We start from the raw sequence: 22,463 nt of genomic DNA on the forward strand, positions 1-22,463 counted from the left end.
AATCTCTAAGTCAATTGCAAGTCTACTGAAATTTTTGGATCAGTAGACAGGTCTTGTTTTCAGCGAGCTAAGGCCATTGGACCATCTGTAATGGCAGTCAAGATGGGGGCACAAGTTGCTATCATGTTGGCTAAGAAAAATTCAAGCATTGCAAATGCAAATATCAGAGCAGCATCCAGATACTTTCAAGAGAGGCCTCAGACAACTAACCAGTCCAAAGTTCTCTTTCTGATGGTATGTTCATCCAGGATTTCTATGTTTCGCAAGATCCCCTTTATTCTTTGGAGACCATTCAAAAAGATGCTACCTTTGCAACAATGCATTTTAGCCTCACATCGCCTCTCTCACCTCCCTTGAACAACTTTTATAGGGACCGACTCCAGCTTTTAATTCAGTGCACCCTTTGATGGATAGTAACAAGCTCTAGCTTCATTTGGTGCACCCTAAAACGGAGAGTATCTGTTTAGAAACCAACAAAACACCCTCACACAAACTCCCTCCAATTTAGGCAAGGCTTTTCTCACTGACTAGGTAGTAGGTGCTAAGCCAGTCCCCCATCCACTAGAATTCAATTACATGTGCAAGTGCATTTTGGAGACCTGCTAGATCAAGGGAACACTACAAGCTGGTCACAAATGTAACTCACATTGTCTTAAAGAGGCCCTTGCTGGACTAGTTTACAACTTAAATGGAGGCTAGTCTTAAAGATATGCACAATTACAAGTCAAAAACTCTACTCAACATTCCCCCCAACTTACTCAGGAGCTAGGTCCCTATGTGCTCATGAGCACCACAAGACTATTCCAAAGGTAGATACACTGCAATGTCTACTAACAAAGTAAGAGAACATACGACTCTCAATTGGTCAAACTGACAAAGCAAGGGACATATGACTCTGCAATTGGACGTATTAACAATGCAAGAGAAATCTGACTCCGTAGTCAGTTGCACTTTATTCAAATGCAAGGTAACCTGCATGTAGGTTAACATAAGAAAGTCTTGAAATGCAGATCTTTTTGTTATCAGACTAAAAGAAACAAGCTTTTTAAGTATTGTATACTGACCCATCCAGTGTTCTCTTGTACAAATTCTTTAGCTTCCTCAGATACAGTAATTCTTTTATGTAAAAAAAACTTTACTTCAAGCTAGAATTTTCAACTTCCAAATCCTAAATTCAAAGTTAATACAAAAGTCACTTTCAAATTCATATTATACAGGTGATGAACAAAAAGGATCTGAAAACAGCATGAAGCATGAAGCAAACATAAAGCTTAGAGACACTGACCTGCACAGAGTGGTCAAAAAGTGTTGCAAGAAAATTCTGATGACGCTTTGAAAGGCAAGGGTACCCCTTCTTGTTTGTTAAAAATGCCTAGTTAACAGAATTACCCACAGTTAAAGCACTATTGTGGTCATTGGAACTCGCCCCTGACAATGCAACAAATAAAGCATCTCAAGCCATACACTTGTGTGCAAGATAGCAGCCTTCACAGGTTCCCCTAACCACCGTTTGATGGATGCTGGAGAAGGTAAAGAAGCTCTGCAGGTTCACATTGCACTTCAATTAGTCTTTGGCTAGAAGCCTAAAAAACATTAAGTTTCTTGAATAGCAGTGTTAGAATAGAGGCTGCACCGCCTTATCAGATAATTCAACAAATGATTCACCTTGGCAGGCAGAAGCTTATCTACTTAATAAACCAAGGCACCTTGCAGGCAAGCAATTAATGAGACGTGTAAGACCATATGTGCAAAGTGTGCAAAAATCATGCATTCATTGTCAATCAAAAACATGCAACACAGTGCATCAATTATGCTGCATTGAAATATTCTTGTCAACAGTCTCAAACAAAAGGAAAACTCACACAAATCATCTCGTGTACATGCAATTCTGTAAATCATTAAATAAGTAAGAACAGCCATGATAATCTGGATCATCCAAGGCCATAATAAGCTTCATCTCTTAGATTCACAAAGTAAACCTGTCCTCTCTCTTTATAATGACTTTTCTATGCTGCTGAGGCTCTTAAGCATGAGATTTAACCGAGATCACAGCCACAGTAGAGCCAACAACAAGAGGAGGACATCAGAAGATGCTTGAGATGCCAGTAGTTGATGACAGTATCTAGGGCAAAGACAAAACAGAGTTTTTTCAATAGGTGAGCTACAGATGGACAAAACATACATTAATTGTGATAACTGTTAAGTATAAGAATGAATGCATTGGGGAGAGTGAGTCAATAAGCTACTTATTTTACATCATACTACATCTTAGTTTTAGAGGGCAGCTTCAGCATCTCAAAGATTTCCACATTAACCATATACACTGTCGACCACATTAATAACACAAAACTTCCAGCTCCTGCTACAGTTCTAACTTATCTGTTTTGTATGACACAATGACACAAACATCATCAATATACCACTCTTGCAAGACAAATTTATATGTCCAAGCAGAGACACTTACGTTACATCAAGAGCAACAGACAGATGGCTGTGGTGCTCACATAGCAAGCGAAACATGTTCCACCACTCCCATGAGTCGCTAACAAGCTTTCCTGACACAGGATCTCGTTTCTATATCGATTGATACAAACATAATGTGTCACTGGATAGAAGCAATGACTATATTTAAAACTTCTATAAAGCTCTTTCTAACAACACACCATATGGAACTCAAAGAAAGTATTAGCAAGGGAAATTTGAAAATAACTTAGTGCCATGTGTAATTCAACCCAGCCCCAGCATACTGTAGCCAAATATTTTACACTCTGCACTGAGATAAACTTCATGAACAGTGACCAAGCCCAGAAGCCCAGTGTACAGATGCAAACAAACATGCAAACCAATTATTTACGCCAAGCCTCTGAAGACCAGTTGCAATAAATTCTTTGCTTTCCACGGCAATATAGCCCTCATTTCCAGGAAATCAATGCATTTATGGCTATGTTTTTGTTTTTGGGTTAGCAGAGTGTGATTTGACTCATTAAGAGTTAGGCTGCTCAAAATTGCTAACACAGTGTTTAAATATGTTCATCAATCAAATATTGAATAAAACTGAGAGATGAAATCTTACACAACATTTGGTCATTGAGTCTACATGCTGAACCTCGGAAGCGTATAACAAAAATTTCAAAATCAAAATAATGAAGAGCAGTTTCCTCACCAAAAATATGGTGTCCTCATTTGGTGTTCCCTCAGCCTCTTGCAATTCCGGACTCACAAGTGGTATTCTCAACCACAGCTGAGAGCAATCAGCAATCCTCAGTATACAAAGCAATTGGATTTAACTTCACAGTTAGCTGAAAACAATCAAGTTACTTAAAAGAACAAATAAAAATCTACCAAACCATCCCACCTGCATATTTGATAAGCCTTGCAAACTCTGGTTCACACAGCGGGCATAATTTCCACATTTCAGAGGTCTAGGTGTTGGTAGTAGACAGGCCTAGAGTACAGAGAAAATAAACACCAAAAATATTCATCACTTTAGTTCACAGAGTAAATTGTTCCCAAGGCTCCTAAGCATCCTTCATCTTCACATCTAAAATGAGAGTCAGAATACCACCTGCAAAGAAAGATGTGTTGCCCAACCCAATTCTTGTTTCAAGGCAGTTTCACTGTCTGAACTTGTAAGCTCATCACTTGCATCCAGGTCTATCCACGAGCTAATCTTTCCTGTCAGAATACATCACAATGTTACTGAATTTTATGGGGACCATTTACCATGATAAGTATCAAAAGCAAAAGCATAACATCCAATGACCACAGGCTTTTCCACAGGGCAGTTGATCACAAGTTTTTAGAACCAATGTCAGTTCTCCAACCTGATCCTCCATGCTAAAACTACAAGAAGTGGCACACTTTCTGACGATCTGATCCTTACATGCCAAAACTACAAGAAACAGCACAATTTCCGATGGTTGTGATTCTAATAGGAATTAAAGGACCCATCCACGTATGGACTCTTGATATGTTTGTCATGACAGTTGTGTCCATCATTTTGGTTATTTTCCAATCCTGTCTTTAGAACCAACATGAGTTCTCCGGCCTGGTCCTTCCATGCACGAAATAGCACACTTTCTGATGATTCTGATTCTAATACAAACCCAGTGACTTATCCACATATGGACCTTTGATATGTTTGTCATAACAATTGTGTACATCAATTGGTTATTCTCCAATCTTGTCTTGCCTTCACTTGTGCTTTCCAGTCATCCCTCCACACAATCCATAGCAAGAATCTTTGGTCCCAGATAGCAGCAGCTGTTAACAAAGGATACCTTGCTTTCCACTACAATAAGACAGTTGATAGTTCAGAGTCAATAGTTTCAACCAGCATTTTGGTACCTGGACACAAATGTCATATTACAACTGCCTCCTCCCCACTGGAACTTTATCAACAAGATTTCTTATGGGCAGCTTGGTCACCACTGGTTAAAGCATCTGATCATGTTGAGAGAATGTGAGCAAAGATCACAGTGGCATAAATCATGTACAGCAAAGGTGATCCGATGCTCAATACACCTGGTGATTGCCACTTCCTGACTTGAAGCTGCTTTCTTTAGATGTGACTGACTTTCACCTGTATAATTTATCTCCTCTACACTTCCTGTTGAGAAGATACATACCTACCACATGGCTGCTCCATTGAGCTGGAGTTAGAACCAAATCTGATCCTGCAAATGGTGGTATCCTTCCTGTTTTGTATAGGTCTCTGCTTGGTCTGTATTGAGGATCAATCTGCACAGCAAGAAACAAGGTATACATTACTAAAACTTCATTCAGACAAATAAGAGTGTTCATAAAAGCAACTATAATTTTACAACTTCAAGGATGGTAAACATAAGTGCCTCATAAAATAGATTCATACTCTATGCCACCTCCCATATTTAAAATTATAAAGTTTACAAAAGTAAATTTCAGTTGGCAAAGAGGACAACTTATAGGCTCAGACCATATCAATATAAACACAATTAAAGCATGTTTCACAAATTTTGTGTAAGCATTATGGTTCACTATGCATTAGGCATTGGCATTTACCAAGTATTCATTCACATTTTCATGCATATGAAGAAGGGTTTGCCATATACACAAGTCTTAACATTCATCAAAACAATAACCATACTATCAATCAAAAACCCTAAGCCTGATTACTAATGACACCAATATGATATGATAAAGCTGTAATGTTATGTATTATGTATCATACAAAGAGGTTTCTATGCAAAACATGTGAGAACATTTAGCAATGTCATATGACATGTGCCACTTGACTACTACTTGCTAGTAGCTCAGAAACTAATGGCATGTGCATTGTGCTATTAGAAGTTTGCTCATGCAAGAGTTATAGATTGCTCATAAGCAAGGTACAATTGAAACTATTCCTCAGGAGGTAGCCAACCATGTGATCATAGTCACCAACTAATGGGGGACAAGAACAGGGACATGACAAGGGACAGCCAAGAGACAAGTAACAAGGATGACATTAAAAAATAAATCACTATACTTAAACAGCAAATTTTCAAAATAAATTTAAAGTGGAGAATGTGAAATCATCAAAAACTTGTGTATGTGGTGGTTTGAAATCAAAATTTTCAGGCAGGCTTTGTGTATGTGTGCACACACAAAAGGAGGGAAATTGGTGCATTGAAACTGCCCAAAAACTCAGGAAAAGAACATATTGTTTGTAAAAATTAACCATTTTATTCTTACAAATGTCCCCTAACCATCTCAAACAAGGGGATAACAAAGTGAGGAATGTGACTGCAGGCATTCCCTAACTTTGGGATGTAACTCTCCCTATTTCGATACAAGGACAGCATTCCAAGGAAAATGTACATTAAAAACTGCCCAAAAAGAAACAAGGAAATTTCAGTCTTTTGACAAATCAAACATTTTAATTAAAGCATGTCCCCAATTCAGGGCTGCTGTAACTGGACAGCTATGCTACTGGGCTGCCCAGTTTAACGAACCTTAGAAAATATCATTAATTATTAAAACACCCCCCTTTCAGCCATTAAATCTAGCTATTACAGCCATTTAGACACCTGAAAGATGGCTACTGAGAGAAAGATGATGCAAATGTATTCCATTTGTAATGGATCACTGTTTAAACAAGGCAAAGTGTGTGCACTTGATGATGAGGATATCCACAAAAAGATTTTATATGAGTCATGACACGCAGAGCGCAAGACACTCTAGTATACACCAAACTTTGGCCTTGGTTGCTCAGTAATTTTATTGAACCGCTCATGAAGACTTTGGGTGAGTCTTACATGCAATGTCAACTTAATAAAGTTGAGTAGCACAAACAAACAAGGATGTTACATCCTTTACAAATTCCCTATAAGAAGTGGGGTAGCATTTCTATGGACTTTGTACTAGGATTGCCATGTACCAATCAAGGTCATGATGCAATTTGGGTCATGGTTGACCAATTGACAAAAATGGCTCGCTTCATTTTGGCAAAGACAACTAGTCTCTTTGTTGAGCGCTTACACCAATTTTATGGTTTGCCTAAAGAAATAGTTAATGGCTATGATTTTAAGTTCACTAGCCATTTCTAGCAAATAGTCTTCCAAAGGGTGGACACTTGATTGTCCATGTTGTCCTCATAATATCCTGAGACTAATGGACACACCGAGAGAACAAATCACATCATGGAGAATATACTACATGCATGTCTCCCATAGGCAATCTAAATGGGAGTGTTATATCTCTCAAAATTGAGTTTTTTGTTATAACAATACTAAGCATTCAGCTATTAGCTAGAGTCCATTTATATTGATGTACGATTATGAAGTAAAACAACTAATTGCCATCGACCTCAAAAAGTAGTCCGTGTGGTCATCTTCCTACACAATATGCAAAGGATGTTGACAACTGCAAGGAAAAGCATTAAAACAGCCCAAGATCTATGAGAGTATGCAACGGAAGGAGAACACGAGCACAATGAGAAAAGAAGAAGGAGATAGCAAAAAGAAGAAGGAAGAAATCTGCACTGATTGAAGATGAATGCTGAATACAACAGTGTGGACTAATCAGCCCCTGCACATAGCTTGAGGTGTCAGCGAGAGCACCAAACATAGTAGCTAGGAGTTTCAGAAACGGCAAGGTAGGAAACAGGTTTCCAATTTCCTGCAGTATTAATTTATAGGAAATGTCTAAAAAACGTTTCCTACTTATATAGCTAACAATATGGATTATAGAATCCATATACATGAAATAATCAAAGAAATAATTGTATCTATCCATTAGCTACATGACTTGTTGGGAATAAAGGGCCATCGTGCCTTTTATATGTGCACGGGTCTGAACACACCCTTAGCACATTGTACTTTCAAACATATATCTATCTAAAACCTAAAGTGGTACACTTTTGTCATTGTACCGAAAAATGGGTTCACTCTATACTCTGCTCTCTCGCACTCTCTATCTCTCACTGAGCGTAATGACTATCTGCCTCGATCTCCATGCCTAATCGATTCCTTCAAACTGGTATCAGACCGTAAGGTGCTATAGGTGCTGCAGAAGATCGTCAGTCAAGCTGAGGCAGTCGACGAGTAGCAGTTGCAGGCAGGCTCGTGTGTTGCAGGAGTCCGATGAGGATAGCAGTCGTCGGCTTCAGCGGGCGCTGACGACTTCAGCACATGACGGCTTCAGCAGGAGATGTAAAAGCTTCATCAAGCAACTGCTGCGCGACACGCAACAGGCGACAGCTGCACGCGACAGGACTGCATCGGGCGCTGACGAGCGCGACCAACCAGCGGGCATGACGGTCAAGCGACGAATGGCGGGTCAACAGACCCGTCCCCGTCAGATTTTTTCAAAATTCAATCTTCTTTTTTTAATTGCTTCACCCACTGACGGGGTTTCACGCGCGTAAGCACAAGACTTCAGATCTGTGCAAAATCAGCTCAAAAATTTGGGGCTTTTCTCGAATCTGGGGATACCAACACAAAATTGGACAATCTAACTCAAAAATTGCAAAGTCGGTGCACATTTGTCCGAGAATTTTGGGACTTTTCACATTTTTTAGTGAAATTCTTTCAATTTCACTGAAATTAGTGGACGCAGGACTTGGAAAATTTGGGGATTTGTCCAGATTTCATGCACGCAAGATGCAACAGTGATATTTATCTCAGAAATTGCAGGAATTTGTGACATTTTGTCCCCGACATTTGGGGCTTTTTATGTACATGCACAAATTGGGCTGAAATTGACCCAATTTCTCGACATTGAGGCACATTGGACCCCATGCAATATGGGGCTTTTGCGATTTGGGCAATATTTGTGCAGCATTTGGTCATTTTATGTATATGCAGGTTGAATTCCACGCAATTTGGACATCAACACTTGGTAAAATTTGGGGGTTTTGCTGAAATTGCTTTATTTTGGCAAAATTGGACAGTCCTATGCATGACAGAGGAAAAGCAGATGTGTATTTGACGCTTTTGAGCACAAAATTTTGGGGCTTTTGACCGTTCATGTCAAATTTTATGCCCGTGGGTACACGTACAACAGAAATGGCAGCTGAAATTTTGGAATTTCTCATGTAATGTGATGCACATGCCCTTTGGAACAGCTGTAATCAGTTGGATGATGCTGTAGCACTTAGTTTGATGCTTCTGAAAACTGAATTACAGATCTGAAATCTGTACTTCTGTGTGGTCATTTATTGCCGATTGGTACTTGTTTGTACCTTGGTCACTTGGGTGACAATTTGGGCCTGCATTTACTGGTTTTTTGGTCACTTTTGAGCTGAAAACCATGGCTGGCAGCAATGACAGCAGTAATTTGATGCATATAAAGAAGCTTGAAGGCGCACGTAATTTTGCAGTGTGGCAAAAACAATGCTACAATATCCTGTTACAAAAGAAGCAGGCAAAGCCGATCAAAACTAAAGGGGCAAAGCCTGTGGACATGGATTAGGACGATTGGGATGAGTTGAATGAGCTTGCACGCTCAACCATAGAGCTATCAATTTCTAATGCCTTGCTCTTCAACATTGAAGGTTTGGATTCTACATATGCTATATGGACTAGACTGGAAGAACTATATGCACAGAAGAGCGCTGCAAGTAAAATGTATTGGCTGAAAAAGCTTATGGATTTGCGTATGAAAGAAGGTACAGCAATGTCTACTCACTTGAGTGAGTTTAACTCCATTTTCAGCCAGCTGGTTGCCTTGAAGTTCATGATTGATGAGGAATTTAAGGCTACTTTCTTGCTTTGCACTCTACCAAAGAGTCGGGATACATTCAAGACTGCTATGAGCAATTCTAATGTGATCCTTTTGTATGTTGATGTAGAGAGTGCTCTACTTATAGAAAAGATGAATCAGCAGAACAATGCATCCAGTAAGTCTTACAGTGCTTTGCATACTAGGGGCAGATCACAGCAAAAGGGCAAATATGATGGCAAGGGACGCAGTAAATCACGTGGCAAAGATGTTGAATGCCATCATTGTGGCAGGAAGGGTCACTTTAAACGTGACTGCTACAAATGGAAGAAAGAGAAAGGAAAAGGCAAGAAGACAAATGATTGCAAGGAAGAGAATAAGGACAATCAGCCTAAGAAGAGCAATGTAAAAATTGAAGAGGTGAATGTAGTCACTCATGACAGTGACAGTGGGAGTGATGTACTCTTTGTCTCTTCACATTTTGGTGCACATGCTCTACTTACAGATACAGATGATGACATGCATACCTAGATTCTTGATTCAGGTGCTTCCTTTCATATCACCCCTCATCATGAGTGGTTTTCCGCATATACAGGGGGTCGACATGGTGTTGTCCATCTTGGGAACAACTATGCATGTGAGATTGCAAGTATTGGCAGTGTGCAGTTATAGTTTCAGCATGGCTCTGTCTTTACACTTCAGCATGTACAGCATGTACCTCAGCTCAAGAAAAGCTTGATCAGCATGGGCACCTAGATGATGATGGTTTTCATACCACCTTTGGTGATGAAAAATGGAAGATCTGTAAGGGATCTAGGGTTATTGCCAAAGGTTGCAAGAGTGATACGTTGTATCCACTTCATGTATCTAGTGTGCGTAACCATGTTGTTGCCGTGACCGAGCAGCCAAGTGTTTCTTTGTGGCATAGCCGGTCGGGACACATGAGTCAAACAGGAATGAAAGTGCTTTCTCGTTTGGGTTACTTGCCTTGTCTTCGTTATGTTGATTTTGAGCATTGTGATCATTGTATTTATAGCAAACATGCACAAACTTCTCACAAAAAGTCTCTTTCTTTGAAATCTTCTCCTCTAGAGTTAGTACATTCGGATGTATGTCAAATGCCAAGATCACCTTTAGAGGGAAAGAAATATTTTGTCACCTTTGTCGATGATGCTACACGGAAAGTATGGGTTTACCCTATTCGTAGCAAGGATGAAGTGCTTAACAAGTTTAAAAAATTCTTGGCATTGACTGAAAATCAGACAAATAAGACACTTAAGTGTCTTCGCTCTGACAATGGTGGGGAATATGTGTCCAAAGCCTTTCAAGCATTTTGTGACAGCAAAGGGATAAAGAGGGAGCTCACTGCCCCTCATAATCCACTCCAAAATGGAGTTGCAGAGAGCGTATGAATCAGACCATACAGGATAAGGTCCGTACGATGCTGTCTCATGCTGCATTACCCCATGGTTTTTGGGCAGAGGCTGTTATGACAGTCGTTCACTTGATTAATCCGTCACCAAATAGGTCTTTGGGGGGGGAGTTCCCCAAGAAGCGTGGTCGGGCAAGCCACCTTCATATGCTCATCTGAAAGTGTTTGGCTGCGAGACTTTTGTGCACATTCGTAAAGAAAAACACAACAAACTTGAGCCAAAGTCCTGTAAATGCATTTTCCTAGGATATGGTGACGAGGGTGAAATAGGGTATCAATTGTGGGATCCCGAGAAAAGGAAAATAATACGCAGCAATGACGTTATCTTCCGGGAAGATCGCATGCACAAACAACCCGAAAAGACTGAGGAGGTCCGTAGGGTTGTATTCCGGGAAGAAATACCTTTTGGACAGCAAAATGTGCCCGTTGTACGGCAACAAATACCTACTGTAAATGAACCTGTAAATGCAGGAAATGATCAGCCAGCTATTGCCCATGAAAATGAGCCATTACGTGTGCAGGAACAGCCAAGACAACAAGCTGTTAATGCTGATTTGCAGGCGAAATGCCAAGACAGCATACTAAAAATGAAAATTTGCTGGAACAGCTAGCAAACAATGATCATTGGGTTAGGAGATCGTCTAGGGCTACTAGACAACCTGACAGATTTGTTCTTGGTGCAATTAATGTGGCTAAGTATGTCATATTGACAGACTGTGGTGAATCGTCTTACTTCAAGGAAGCAATGGACAGGCACGACAGCAAGAAATGGTACAAAGCCATGCTGTTAGAGATGGAATCTCTTGAAAAAAATGGCACTTGAGACTTGGTGCAGTTGCCTAAAGGGCAGAAAACCCTTCCATGCAAATGGGTTTACAAAATGAAAGTCACTTTTGGCTCCTCACCAAAGTATAAAGCAAGATTGGTTGCAAAGGGGTACAAACACAAGCATGGAATTGACTTTGATGAGATCTTCTCTCCTGTAGTCAAGATGACTACATTGAGAACCATTTTGGGCTTGGTTGCAGTTGAGGATATGGAGCTCATACAGATGGATGTAAAGACTGTGTTTTTACATGGTGATTTGCATGAAGACATATACATGCAGCAGCCTGAAGGGTTTGTTGAACAAGGGAAAGAAAAAATGGTATGTAAACTCAAAAGGAGTTTGTATGGGCTGAAACAAGCACCAAGAGAATGGTATCATAAGTTTGATACATTCATGCAATCCCAAGCCTTTCATAGAAGTCAAGTGGATCACTACTTGTACACCAAGAAGGCAGCAGATGGCAGCCTGATTATCTTGGTTTTGTATGTTGATGACATGCTGATTGCTAGCAAGGATACTCATGCCTTGGATTCATTGAAGCAAAGTCTTCATGGCAGCTTTTGTGAGAGTGCGCAACGGAAGAAGAATACGAACACAGAGGAGAGGAGAGAGAAAGCAGAGAATGAAGGAAGAAAGTCTGCACTGACTGAGATGAATGCTGAATACACTGAAATAGACAGAGCAGTCCTTGCACGCAGCCCAGAGCGTCAGTGAGAGGACCAGGACAGACTGGAAGCAGTGGCAGCATCAATGCCGGAGACGGAGATGACGGAGGCAGTGCTGAACCTGCAGAGCATAATGCTGGAATGACTGGGGGGGCTGCTATATATAGCCCCCAGGCCAGAAAACTGGCCGACCAGCCAAATCTGGCCGACTTTGGCCAGATCTGGCCGACTGCCCAGAAAATGGGCAGACTGCACAAAAAAACAGCCCAGTTTGGGCTGTATGACACCCAAGGCTGCTGACTAACCAGGGCAGCCACAAAATGAACTGACAGAGCTCCTCTGTCTCCTGTCAGACTCTGACAGGAGCTCACAACCAGGAGATGACAGACTGAGAATGATAAAGAGCAGCCAAAAGAACTTGGATGGTGGACATCCTGGCTGTAGGAGCAAAAGTCTCGAAGTAGTCCAACCCTGCACGCTGTGCAAAACCCTTGGCAACAAGCCTAGCCTTATGCTTGTCCAAGGAGCCATCTGCAAGATACTTGGTCTTAAAGACCCATTTCACACCAATCACCTTCCGTTTCGCAGGACACGGAACAAGCTCCCACGTATGGTTTCGCTCGATGGAATCGAGCTCGGCCTGCATAGCCTGTCTCCAAATATCCTGTGCAAGAGCCTCCTCCACAGTGGAAGGCTCGCAATCCTGAAGAATCTGTGACATAAGAGCATAGTTCACACATAGTGAACTGTCCCGCTGGGCCTGTAAACGTGCTGATCGACGTGGACCTGTAGAAGAAGCAGGAAAGTGAGTAACACCTGAATCCTGCATGAGCCAGCGATACCATAAAGGAATCCTGAGAGACTCCTGCTGCTGTGAGGGAGACCGGGGGGTCTCCGAAACCTGCAAAGCACCCAAATCGGAGAGGGACTTCCCCTCACCGAGTGAAGGTAGATCCTCCGCATCTGAAGAAGGCTGTATATCCCGTGAAGATCCCGAAGTGGCGGTAGAAGAGCTCGTAGTAGACGGAGGCACATCCACCAAAGGGGAAAGGGAAGCCGAAGGAGGAGGAATAGGGGGGGTGCTAAGGGGCATCCTGGAAGGAAGTGAAGGGAGAGAAGGGGGGGGGGGGGGGGGGGGGGGGGGGTCCGTTGATGATGAAGAAACATCTGTAATGGAACCATCAAGCGGATCCTCAGAGGCCGAAGCCTCATCAAAGATCACATCCCTGCTCACCTCAACCGTCCGCGTCGTTGGGTCATAGAGCCGATATCCCTTCGTGGTCGTACTATAACCAACGAAGATAAGCTTTCTCGACTTAGAGTCGAACTTCATCTTCCTCTTCTTCTTGTCCACATGGACAAAAGCATCGCACCCAAAGATGCGAAAATGGGACAGGGAAGGCTTCTTCCCAAAGAAAGCCTCATACGGAGTCATGTCCTGTAACGCCGAAGTCGGAGAGCGGTTGCGAATATGCACCGCTGTAGCCACCGCCTCACCCCAAAGGAAATGAGAAAGACTCCTATGCTCCAGCATAGATCGGGCCATCTCAATCATGGTCCGATTCGCACGCTCCACCACACCATTCTCTGATGGTGTGTTCGGATGGGAATACTCCACCCGAATACCATGATCCCTGCAAAACTGAGAGAAGGTGAGAAGTGAACTCACCACCGTGATCAGCTCGAACGCCACGAACCTTGGAAGTCGTTTGGGTCTCCACAAACACCTGCCACTCACAGAAACGGGAGTACGCCTCGCTCTTGTACTCCAAGAAATAAGGCCACACATAACGACTAAAGTCGGACATCCACAAGCAGCATCAAATACTTGGCCTTCCCAAGGGAGGCCGTGCCCATAGGTCCGCAAAGGTCGGTGTGAACCAACTCAAGCGGAGAAGTAGCCCGCCTAGAAGCAACCTGCGGGTGAGGCTGCCGGTGCTGCTTGCCCCTCAAGCAGCTAGGGCACAAAGTGTGAAGAGGAGGGAAATCAGGAAGTCCCTCCACCATCTTCCTCCTAGAAGCCTGGCGAAGAGAATCGAGGTTCAAATGACCATACCGAGCATGCCAAAGCATGCCCAAGCTCATGGGAAGTCCATGCAGCCAAGGCTGTGAGCGTATAAAGCCCACCCCCCTGTGTACCTGTCCAAAGAGCATCACCTGTAGAAGCATCCTCCACTGTGACTGCATCCTAAGTAAAAATGACTCGAGTACCTAACTGAGTAAGGCCATGCACAGATAATAGGTTAAAACCCAAATCAGGGACATAGAGAACTTTGGCGGAGGAAGACCGCCTGTCAGAAAACATAGGTAAAGTCCCCACGCCTCGAACAAAAACTGTAGAATTGTCACCAATGGTGACTGTACCCCCTCTGGAACGAAGATCCTGAAGCCAATTCTGACGGAAGGTCATATGTGAAGATGCTCCACTGTCGACGAGCCAAGGCTTCTCCTGTGTGGTAGAAGCTAGGGCAGTGTCCTCCTCAACAAAGACATGCACAAACGCAGATTCTGTTGTGGCTGGGGCCGCCTTCGAGTCCTTCTCATTAGGCTTCAAATGGGGATACTTCTGCCAACACTTCTCCTCGAGATGAGTGCCCTTCCCACAATGGGGACACTTGGGCTTCTTCTCCTTCGCATCCTTCTTTTCCTCCTCCTCCTTGTCCTTGGCCTTCTCCTTCTTTTGTTTCTTCTTCTTGCCGCCACCTGTGCCGGCTGTAAATGCCTTGGTGGAGCCACTGGCTCCCACCTCTTTGAGTCGCTCGTCATGCTCCAAGACAAGCGGGGAAAGCTCCTCCCATAGGAGTGTCTCACGGGTCCTCAAAGTGATGAGGCTGGTGTAGAAGACATCATAACGGGGTGATGGCAGCTGAGTCAACAGAATCATCGCCATATCCTCAAACGATATCAGATGACCAAGAGAGGCTAGCTCGCCTCGCATATCCTCCATCTTCGTGATGTGCTCCTTCATGGAAGAAGAACCATCAAGACTGAGCATCCGCAACTTCTTCTCCAAGGAAATCTTGTGGGCAAATGTCTTGTGCTGATACAAAGACGCAAGCTTCGTCCACACTTCCGCCGCGGTCTGTAACCTGTGAACATGTACAAGAACACAATCATGGAGACTCATAAAAAGAAAGGAACGGGCTCGAGAGTTGAGCCTATCCCATAAGGCGGCACGATCCATCGAGGTGCCATCGGACGAATCCACGAGGGGACGGTCGATAGGCGAAGAAACAAGCTCCCAAAGGTCAAAGGTATCGAGGATGCAGGCCACCTTGCATGACCATAGGGAGTAGTTGGAACCATCCAACTTATCTTCCTTTGGAAAGGAAGGGAGAATCGGCACCTGAATAGAGGGAATCAAAGAAGGCATCCACACATCTGAAGCAGTCTTCACTAAAGAAAAATTCGCGGTAGATGGAACCCTCTGAGATGCATGGACTGAAGAAGGACGAGTGCGAGGAGGTTCTTCCCGATGTCGAACTTCACGATAATCCCGCCTCCGCTCAGAGGAATGATGAGAGAGAAGTTCATCCTCTGAGTCTTCAAAGTCTGAAAACTGGTAAGACATCTTCCAATCTGCAAAATACCAAAAAAGTTGTGCCGCTGTCGAAATAGGACCAGCAATGTGGTCACCAACCACCAAGAGGCAGGCAGAGAGTGCCTACAAACACCTGGATCTGCAAAACGCAAAGATAACTTGATGTCGAGCACCAGAGAAGAGACCACCAGCACCAGGAAACAGCCCGGATAGAAGTCGCCAGCAGGAGAAGTGCAGCTTGGAGTGGAAGCGACCAGCAGAACAGCAAAATGCAGCCTGTAGGGAGGTCGCCCAGCAGCAGGAGGGACAGCCTCGTGGAAAACGCAGGGTTTCTGCATCGCTGGATGACGTGGCAGCCTCTGCAGTCAGCGTGGGCAGCAAAACGCAGGCTGAAAAGCCTCCTATAGCAGTTGCCTGGCAGTTGTTGATCTGTTGGCAGCAGCAGTAGAGTATCTCACTCCTGAGGGTATGTCCTCCGTGCTCTCAATCAGGCGATGATACCATGTGAGAGTGCGCAACGGAAGAAGAACACGAACACAGAGGAGAGGAGAGAGAAAGCAGAGAATGAAGGAAGAAAGTCTGCACTGACTGAGATGAATACTGAATACACTGAAATGGACAGAGCAGTCCCTGCACGCAGCCCGGAGCGTCAATGAGGGGACCAAGACAGACTGGAAGCAGTGGCAGCACCAATGCCGGAGACGGAGATGACGGAGGCAGTGCTGAACCTGCAGAGCATAATGCTGGAATGACTGGGGGGGCTGCTATTTATAGCCCCAGGCCAGAAAACTGGCCGACCAGCGAGATCTGGCCGACTTTGGCCAGATCTGGCCGACTGCCCAGAAAATGGGCAGACTGCACAAAAAACAGCCCAGTTTGGGCTGTATGACACCCAAGGCTGCTGGCTAACCAGGGCAGCCACAAAATGAACTGACAAAGCTCCTCTGTCTCCTGCCAGACTCTGACAGGAGCTCACAACCAGGAGATGACAGACTGAGAATGATAAAGAGAAGGCTAACAGCTTTGACATGAAGGATCTAGGTGATGCAAATCACAATCTTGGCATGCGAATACTCAGAGATAGATCTAAAGGCTTACTCTATCTATCTCAGCAAGAGCATATCTCCAAAGTTTTGCAGCGTTTCAATATGGAAGGGGGGAAACAATTGGGTTTCCATTGCCTCCATATGTGAAACTCACTGCAGAGGACAACCCTACATCTGATGATGAGAAGGCTGAAATGACCAAGATACCATATGCTTCAGCTGTTGGCAGTTTGATGTATGCTTGCTTTTGCAATGGGAGTGGTTAGCAGATACATGGCAACCCCTGGCAAGAAGCATTGGGATGCAGTGAAAGGTGTTATGAGATACCTCAAATGCACAAAGGAGTTGTGCATCTGCTTTGGAAAGCAGAAGGCATCTGTTGTTGGCTTTATGGATGCAGGCTATGCTGGTCATGCGGACTGCAGGAAGTCCACTTCTGGGTATGTGTTTACTTTCATAGGAGGAGCGGTCTCTTGGATCTCCAGGCTACAAAAGTGTATTGCATTGTCTACTACAGAGGCAGAGTATGTAGCTGCCACTGAGGCATGCAAGAGGCTTTATGACTTTCACGTCTGGTGGGAGAGCTTGACATCACAGAGTTACATGTTCTCCATTGTGATAGTCAGAGTGCTATCATGCTAGCACGGATTCCTACCTTTCATGCAAAGACAAAGCACATATAGGTGAAGTATCACTTCATTAGAGATGTACTTGACAGCAAGAGCATTGAGCTTGTCAAAGTGCATACAAATGATAATCCTGCAGACCTTCTCACGAAGGTTCTTTCAACAGAGCGGTTTGCTCATTGCCGCAGATGATGGGAGTTGGATAGATATATTTATTTCAGCTTTGTACATACTTAGACTTAGCTGATTATTTTCTCCTCTTAAGGCACATTGCCTTTAGGTGGGAGATTGTTGGGAATAAAGGACCATCGTGCCTTTTATATGTGCACGGGTGTGAACACACTCTTAGCACATTGTACTTTCATACATATATCTATCTAAAACCTAAAGTGGGACACTTTTGTCATTGTACCAAAAAACGTGTTCACTCTATACTCTGCTCTCTCGCACTCTCTCTGTCTCTCTCACTACGCGTAATGACTGTCTGCCTTGATCTCCGTACCTTATCGATTCCTTCATAACCAATGATCAAATTGTATACTATGAATATCCAAACAATGTCAAATCTTCAAGAAAATAGATGTTATTGGCCATTTCTAAATCACATGTCAATTTATAACTATCACCATAATTATCAACAATGGATTATAAAATCCATATACATGAATTAATCAAAGCAATAATCCTACCTATCCATTAGCTACATGACCGATGATCAAGTTGTATACCATGAGCATGTAAACAATGTCAAATCTTCAAGAAAATAGATGTTATTAACCATTTCTAAATCACATTTTAATTTATTACTACTAACATAATTATCAACGATTGTCAGCATAATATTTAAAAGGAGACATTAAAAGTAGCAAATATGAATAGAACCATAGAATTAATTGTCAAACAAGCCCCAAGCTTCATGAATCTTGTCCAATATTCTATACATAAATGGATTACGAAAACTACTAAAAGTAAATCCTAAGTCCTAGAGAACGTATCATGAGTCATGACTAATGGCAAATGTCCTCCTCATTGTCCTCAATGTTCTCATCCTCATCCTCATCACTCTCATTGCTAAAGTTGGAGCTCTTAAGTAGATCCTATCAAGGGGACGTGAAATTTTGAGATGCTTTAATCTTGTTAATAACATTTGATTAAGTTATTGCTGTTATTTCATGGTAACAAGTCAAGGATCCCAATGATGCAGTGGATGTCAAAGGCAAAAGTTGTGATAACGTATGCTAGCTGGGCTTTGGGGGTCAGCTGGTGTCGCTTTTGACCCTGGACAATTACTTGGTTGATAAGTGTTGGTGGCGACACTAGGGACTAGCATTAATTAATTAATTAATGATAGTCTAAGGATCAACAAAGGTTAGGGACCACTCTAAGTTGCAAATGGCCTGGCCAAATTAATTATGGATAGGCACATTTAATTTTAAGCAGGGTCAAAAGGGCCGAAATTAATTTTCAGGATTATTTGACTAGCATTAATTAATTAATTAATGCTAGTTTGAGGGTTGATAGAGGTAAGAAACCACTCCAGATTGCAAATGGCCTAGCCAATTTAATTATGGATGGGCACATTTAATTTTGGACAAGGTCAAAAGGCTTGAAATTTATTTTTAATATTATTTAATTTTAAAAATTAATTAAATGGCTAAACAATGATAAAAAATCGGTTTAGAAGATTACCGCTTGGCAAAAATGCCCATGCAAACTGAGAAAACGTTTTTGGAGGTTGGGTATCAGCCATTCAATTCATTTACAACTTGAGAGAGAGAAAGAGAACTGTTGGTCCATTTTCTCATCAAAAAACAGCAAATTGCTGCAAACGACAGCCATCTAGGGGCCTCAACAAGTAGGGGACAACAAGGAATCACCTTGCAAGGATTGACAATAGCATTGCTAATCAAGTGACAGCATTTTGAAGATGTCTGGCAGTAGATAACTGCATTAAATGCAGTCTGGAGCAAGCAATAGGCAAAATTTAGAGTTTTCTCGCGAAGAAAATCAGATTTCTCTCTTATCTTGGCTCTCTCTCACCTTCTCCAACCCATTCTCTAGAATTCTCAGCATTTCTCAGCCATTTTGAGTAGATCTCGGCCAAATTTGGTGGATGGCAACAAGATCTCGACTATAAACCCTGAATTTCTGCAAAAATTAGGGCTTGACAGCCAGCTCAGAATCCAAGCCAATTGGTGGAGGCATTGTATATTGAATTCAGCACTTGAAATTTGTGTAATTGACAAGAATTCATATGCCAGCCCATTCATTGTAATTTGGGACAGCATTTGGCCAACTGTAGATTCTATTCGTACAAATCCTCGGTGAAAAATCAAGGAGCAATTGACTCGAATTGATTGCTGATTGTTGCTACAACAAAAAGGATTTTTGGAACAGCAAAGGAGATTGTGAATCTCAACTTATATTCATTCCATTAGCAATCAAGTTTAAAAAATACCAAAAGGGACGCTAGTTTTGGGGCCAACTGGGTGTCCAATATCTAAGATTATTGAGGTAATTTGTGCATTTCAAGTCATATCATTTGCCGATTGCTATAGTTAAGTGCTTAATCAAGGAATTACCACCCTTTCCAAGAAGGAAGGTTGGTTTTAGATCCTCATTAGTAGCTATAGAGGCGCTTTTGCCTATTGCATTACAAGTACGAGGAGTTGTATCTTGTAGCTCGAAAAGGCATCGTAAGCTCCTCGCAAGTTTGTAGAGTGTAAACTATCACAAACTAATTGGAAGGGTTGCAACCTATCACAATTCATGAATCCCAAGGTTTTGAGTAGAAGGCATGATTGCAAGGCAAAAATACCACTTTCAAGTGCTTTCACAAAGAAAAAAAGTACTTTCATGATAGGGCTCACTTTTTGGGCCAAACAGCCACTTTCCAACCACTTACCTTTTTTCTAGTTTATAAGAAATGCCTAAAAAGGTAAGAAACATTTGTTAGCCGTTTCCTACCTTGAGAAATGCATTTCCATACAATAATGGCACCAAATCATGCTGAGAATGATGATGCCAACAAAAGTATCAAAGACGGAGAAGAATATCGGAGAATCAGCAATCTACGGAAGAATGTGTCCAGGCAAGTGTGGGGGACAGCTATATACAGCCAAAGTCCCCAAAAACTAACCAACTGCTGTCCATGTGGTCATAAATGTTGTTCGACCTACAATAACTGCAGTCAGCAGCAATAAACAAAACAAAAAATGCTGGTGTGGCTACCTGAGCAAAATTGTAGCATCCTGGGCCAGAAAGGACTGCTAGCAAGCAGCACAGACTATGATTGATTGACACAAGAAGTGTGCACTAAGATGTGCACACACACTAAACTATCAGAGCTCCTATGTCTCCACCACACTCTGACAAAAGCTTCAAGCCAAGAGATGAATAACTCAAAAAACCCAAAATAGGCAAGCTAACACCCCCTCTTAGATCCTGAGAGTGTTTGAAGGCCCAACAATCTCATGTGATGAAGCACGGAAGCCTTGGGCAAAGGCTTTGTGAAGAGATCCGATGCATTGTCCTCCGTGGGATAGTAAACCACCTTGGAATCCATGGTCTGCTCTTGAGGATAAAGGTACCGAATCTCAATGTGCTTCTACAAGCATGAAACACAAGGTTCTTAGCCAAAGCTAGCGCTTCGATTGTCAACACGTAGTTGAGTGGGTCTTGTTTGGAAAAAGCCAATCTCCGCCAATATCCAACGGAGCCACACTACCTCCATAATAGTAGAACAAAGGGCATGGTAATCTATGTATGTAGAAGAACACCACAATAGGCTACTTCTTACTGCTCTACGAGAGAGCTCTTGGCTAATCCAAGGGAGAAAGCAAAACCTATAGTGGACCATCTGGAATCCACATCACTTGCCCAATCAAAGTCGCTCCATCCAAAAAGAGTGTCTCCCTTGCCATATATGATCCCATAGGATCAAGTCCCCTATAGATAGACAAATGCACAAAGCAACTCTCCAATGAGCTTGAGCAGGAGTATTCATGAAGAAAACAATGAATCCACCGCAAAAGATATATCCAAGCAAGTGTGAATCAACCAGATCAAAGAGGCAACAAGACACCTGTAGTAGGGTAGCATCTGAAAGGGGATCAGTTGTTGCCAATAACTTGGACTCAAGGTCCATGGGGCAAGAAATAGACCAGCATGCAGCCATACCAAACTCAAAAATAACTCCAAGATGTACCCTATGCTGGGAAATAATGATGCCCTATGCCATTTGATAAATTTTCAAACCAAGGAAAAAGTGTAAGATCCCAAGATCTGTCATGTCAAACGCTTGTTGCAATATCTTCAAAGTCCGATCAACCTCCTATGAGTCACTCCCTGTGATAATAAAGTCATCAACAGACAAGATAACCAACACACACCTATCACCCTCAACCTTATAATAAAGATTGGGGTCATGATCTAGAAAATGGAAGCCATTGACTAAACTCAATGGCTAAAACCAAGCCCAAAAAATGTTATCTTAGTTTGCATGGATATTTATGCCAAGTGGATCTTCTAAACCCATTTTCCAAAATTATCCAACATTAAATTAATTTTAAATTAATTAAATCTAAAAATTAATTTCAACCCTTTTGGCTCTACCCAAAATTAAATGTACCCATTGAAACTACCCTTCCTTCTTTGAAAGGACGGTGATAACCTGATTTAACACTAATTACAACAAACATAAAATTCACATAAACTCAAAATGCAAATGTTACCACTTAATCTTGAATAATGAATAGCTTATTGACCCCAAAATTGGCACCACTTGCAATACTTTTTTAACTTTTATTGCAAATGGATGGAGTACAACTGAGATCCTCTGATCTCTTCCACTAATCCAAGTGCCTCTTAATGTCAAAAATGACCAACAAGCCTCCAAACCAATCTGCCCTTGGTTTACTTGGAAATAAGCCTTCACCCAACTTCTTAAAATACAAATTTAGCCCCACATCTAATATCGATTGGCTAGCCTTTTGAATCTCCTTGAAATTTCTTAATTTCAACTATTAAAATTCAAGTCCTAGGACCTTAATTTTGAGCACATATCCCAAGGTCATTGTCAAACCCTAATTTCTACTGTAAATTAGGTTTACAACAAAGATTGACTAAAATCTCTTCCTCTCATG

General features: G+C 42.3%; 1 protein-coding gene across 1 annotated transcript in view; it reads right to left on the reverse strand.

Annotated features, from left to right (window-relative positions):
* The window catches only part of SKB1 (SHK1 binding protein 1), an 85,251-nt gene that overhangs the window by 55,900 nt on the left and 6,888 nt on the right, over positions 1 to 22,463 (reverse strand). The window contains exons 2-8 of the mRNA XM_087682800.1: positions 4,629 to 4,740; positions 3,566 to 3,675; positions 3,356 to 3,445; positions 3,164 to 3,241; positions 2,465 to 2,574; positions 1,465 to 1,540; positions 1,286 to 1,372 (exon numbers count right to left, since the gene is read on the reverse strand). Coding sequence (XP_087538926.1) covers positions 1,286 to 1,372; positions 1,465 to 1,540; positions 2,465 to 2,574; positions 3,164 to 3,241; positions 3,356 to 3,445; positions 3,566 to 3,675; positions 4,629 to 4,740 — 663 coding nt within the window. The remainder of the gene's footprint in view (positions 1 to 1,285; positions 1,373 to 1,464; positions 1,541 to 2,464; positions 2,575 to 3,163; positions 3,242 to 3,355; positions 3,446 to 3,565; positions 3,676 to 4,628; positions 4,741 to 22,463) is intronic.

This window comes from Lygodium microphyllum, chromosome 8, assembly GCF_053477565.2.
Source record: "Lygodium microphyllum isolate KBCC chromosome 8, Lygodium_microphyllum_v1.1.10, whole genome shotgun sequence".
Taxonomy (NCBI): Eukaryota; Viridiplantae; Streptophyta; class Polypodiopsida; order Schizaeales; family Lygodiaceae; genus Lygodium; species Lygodium microphyllum.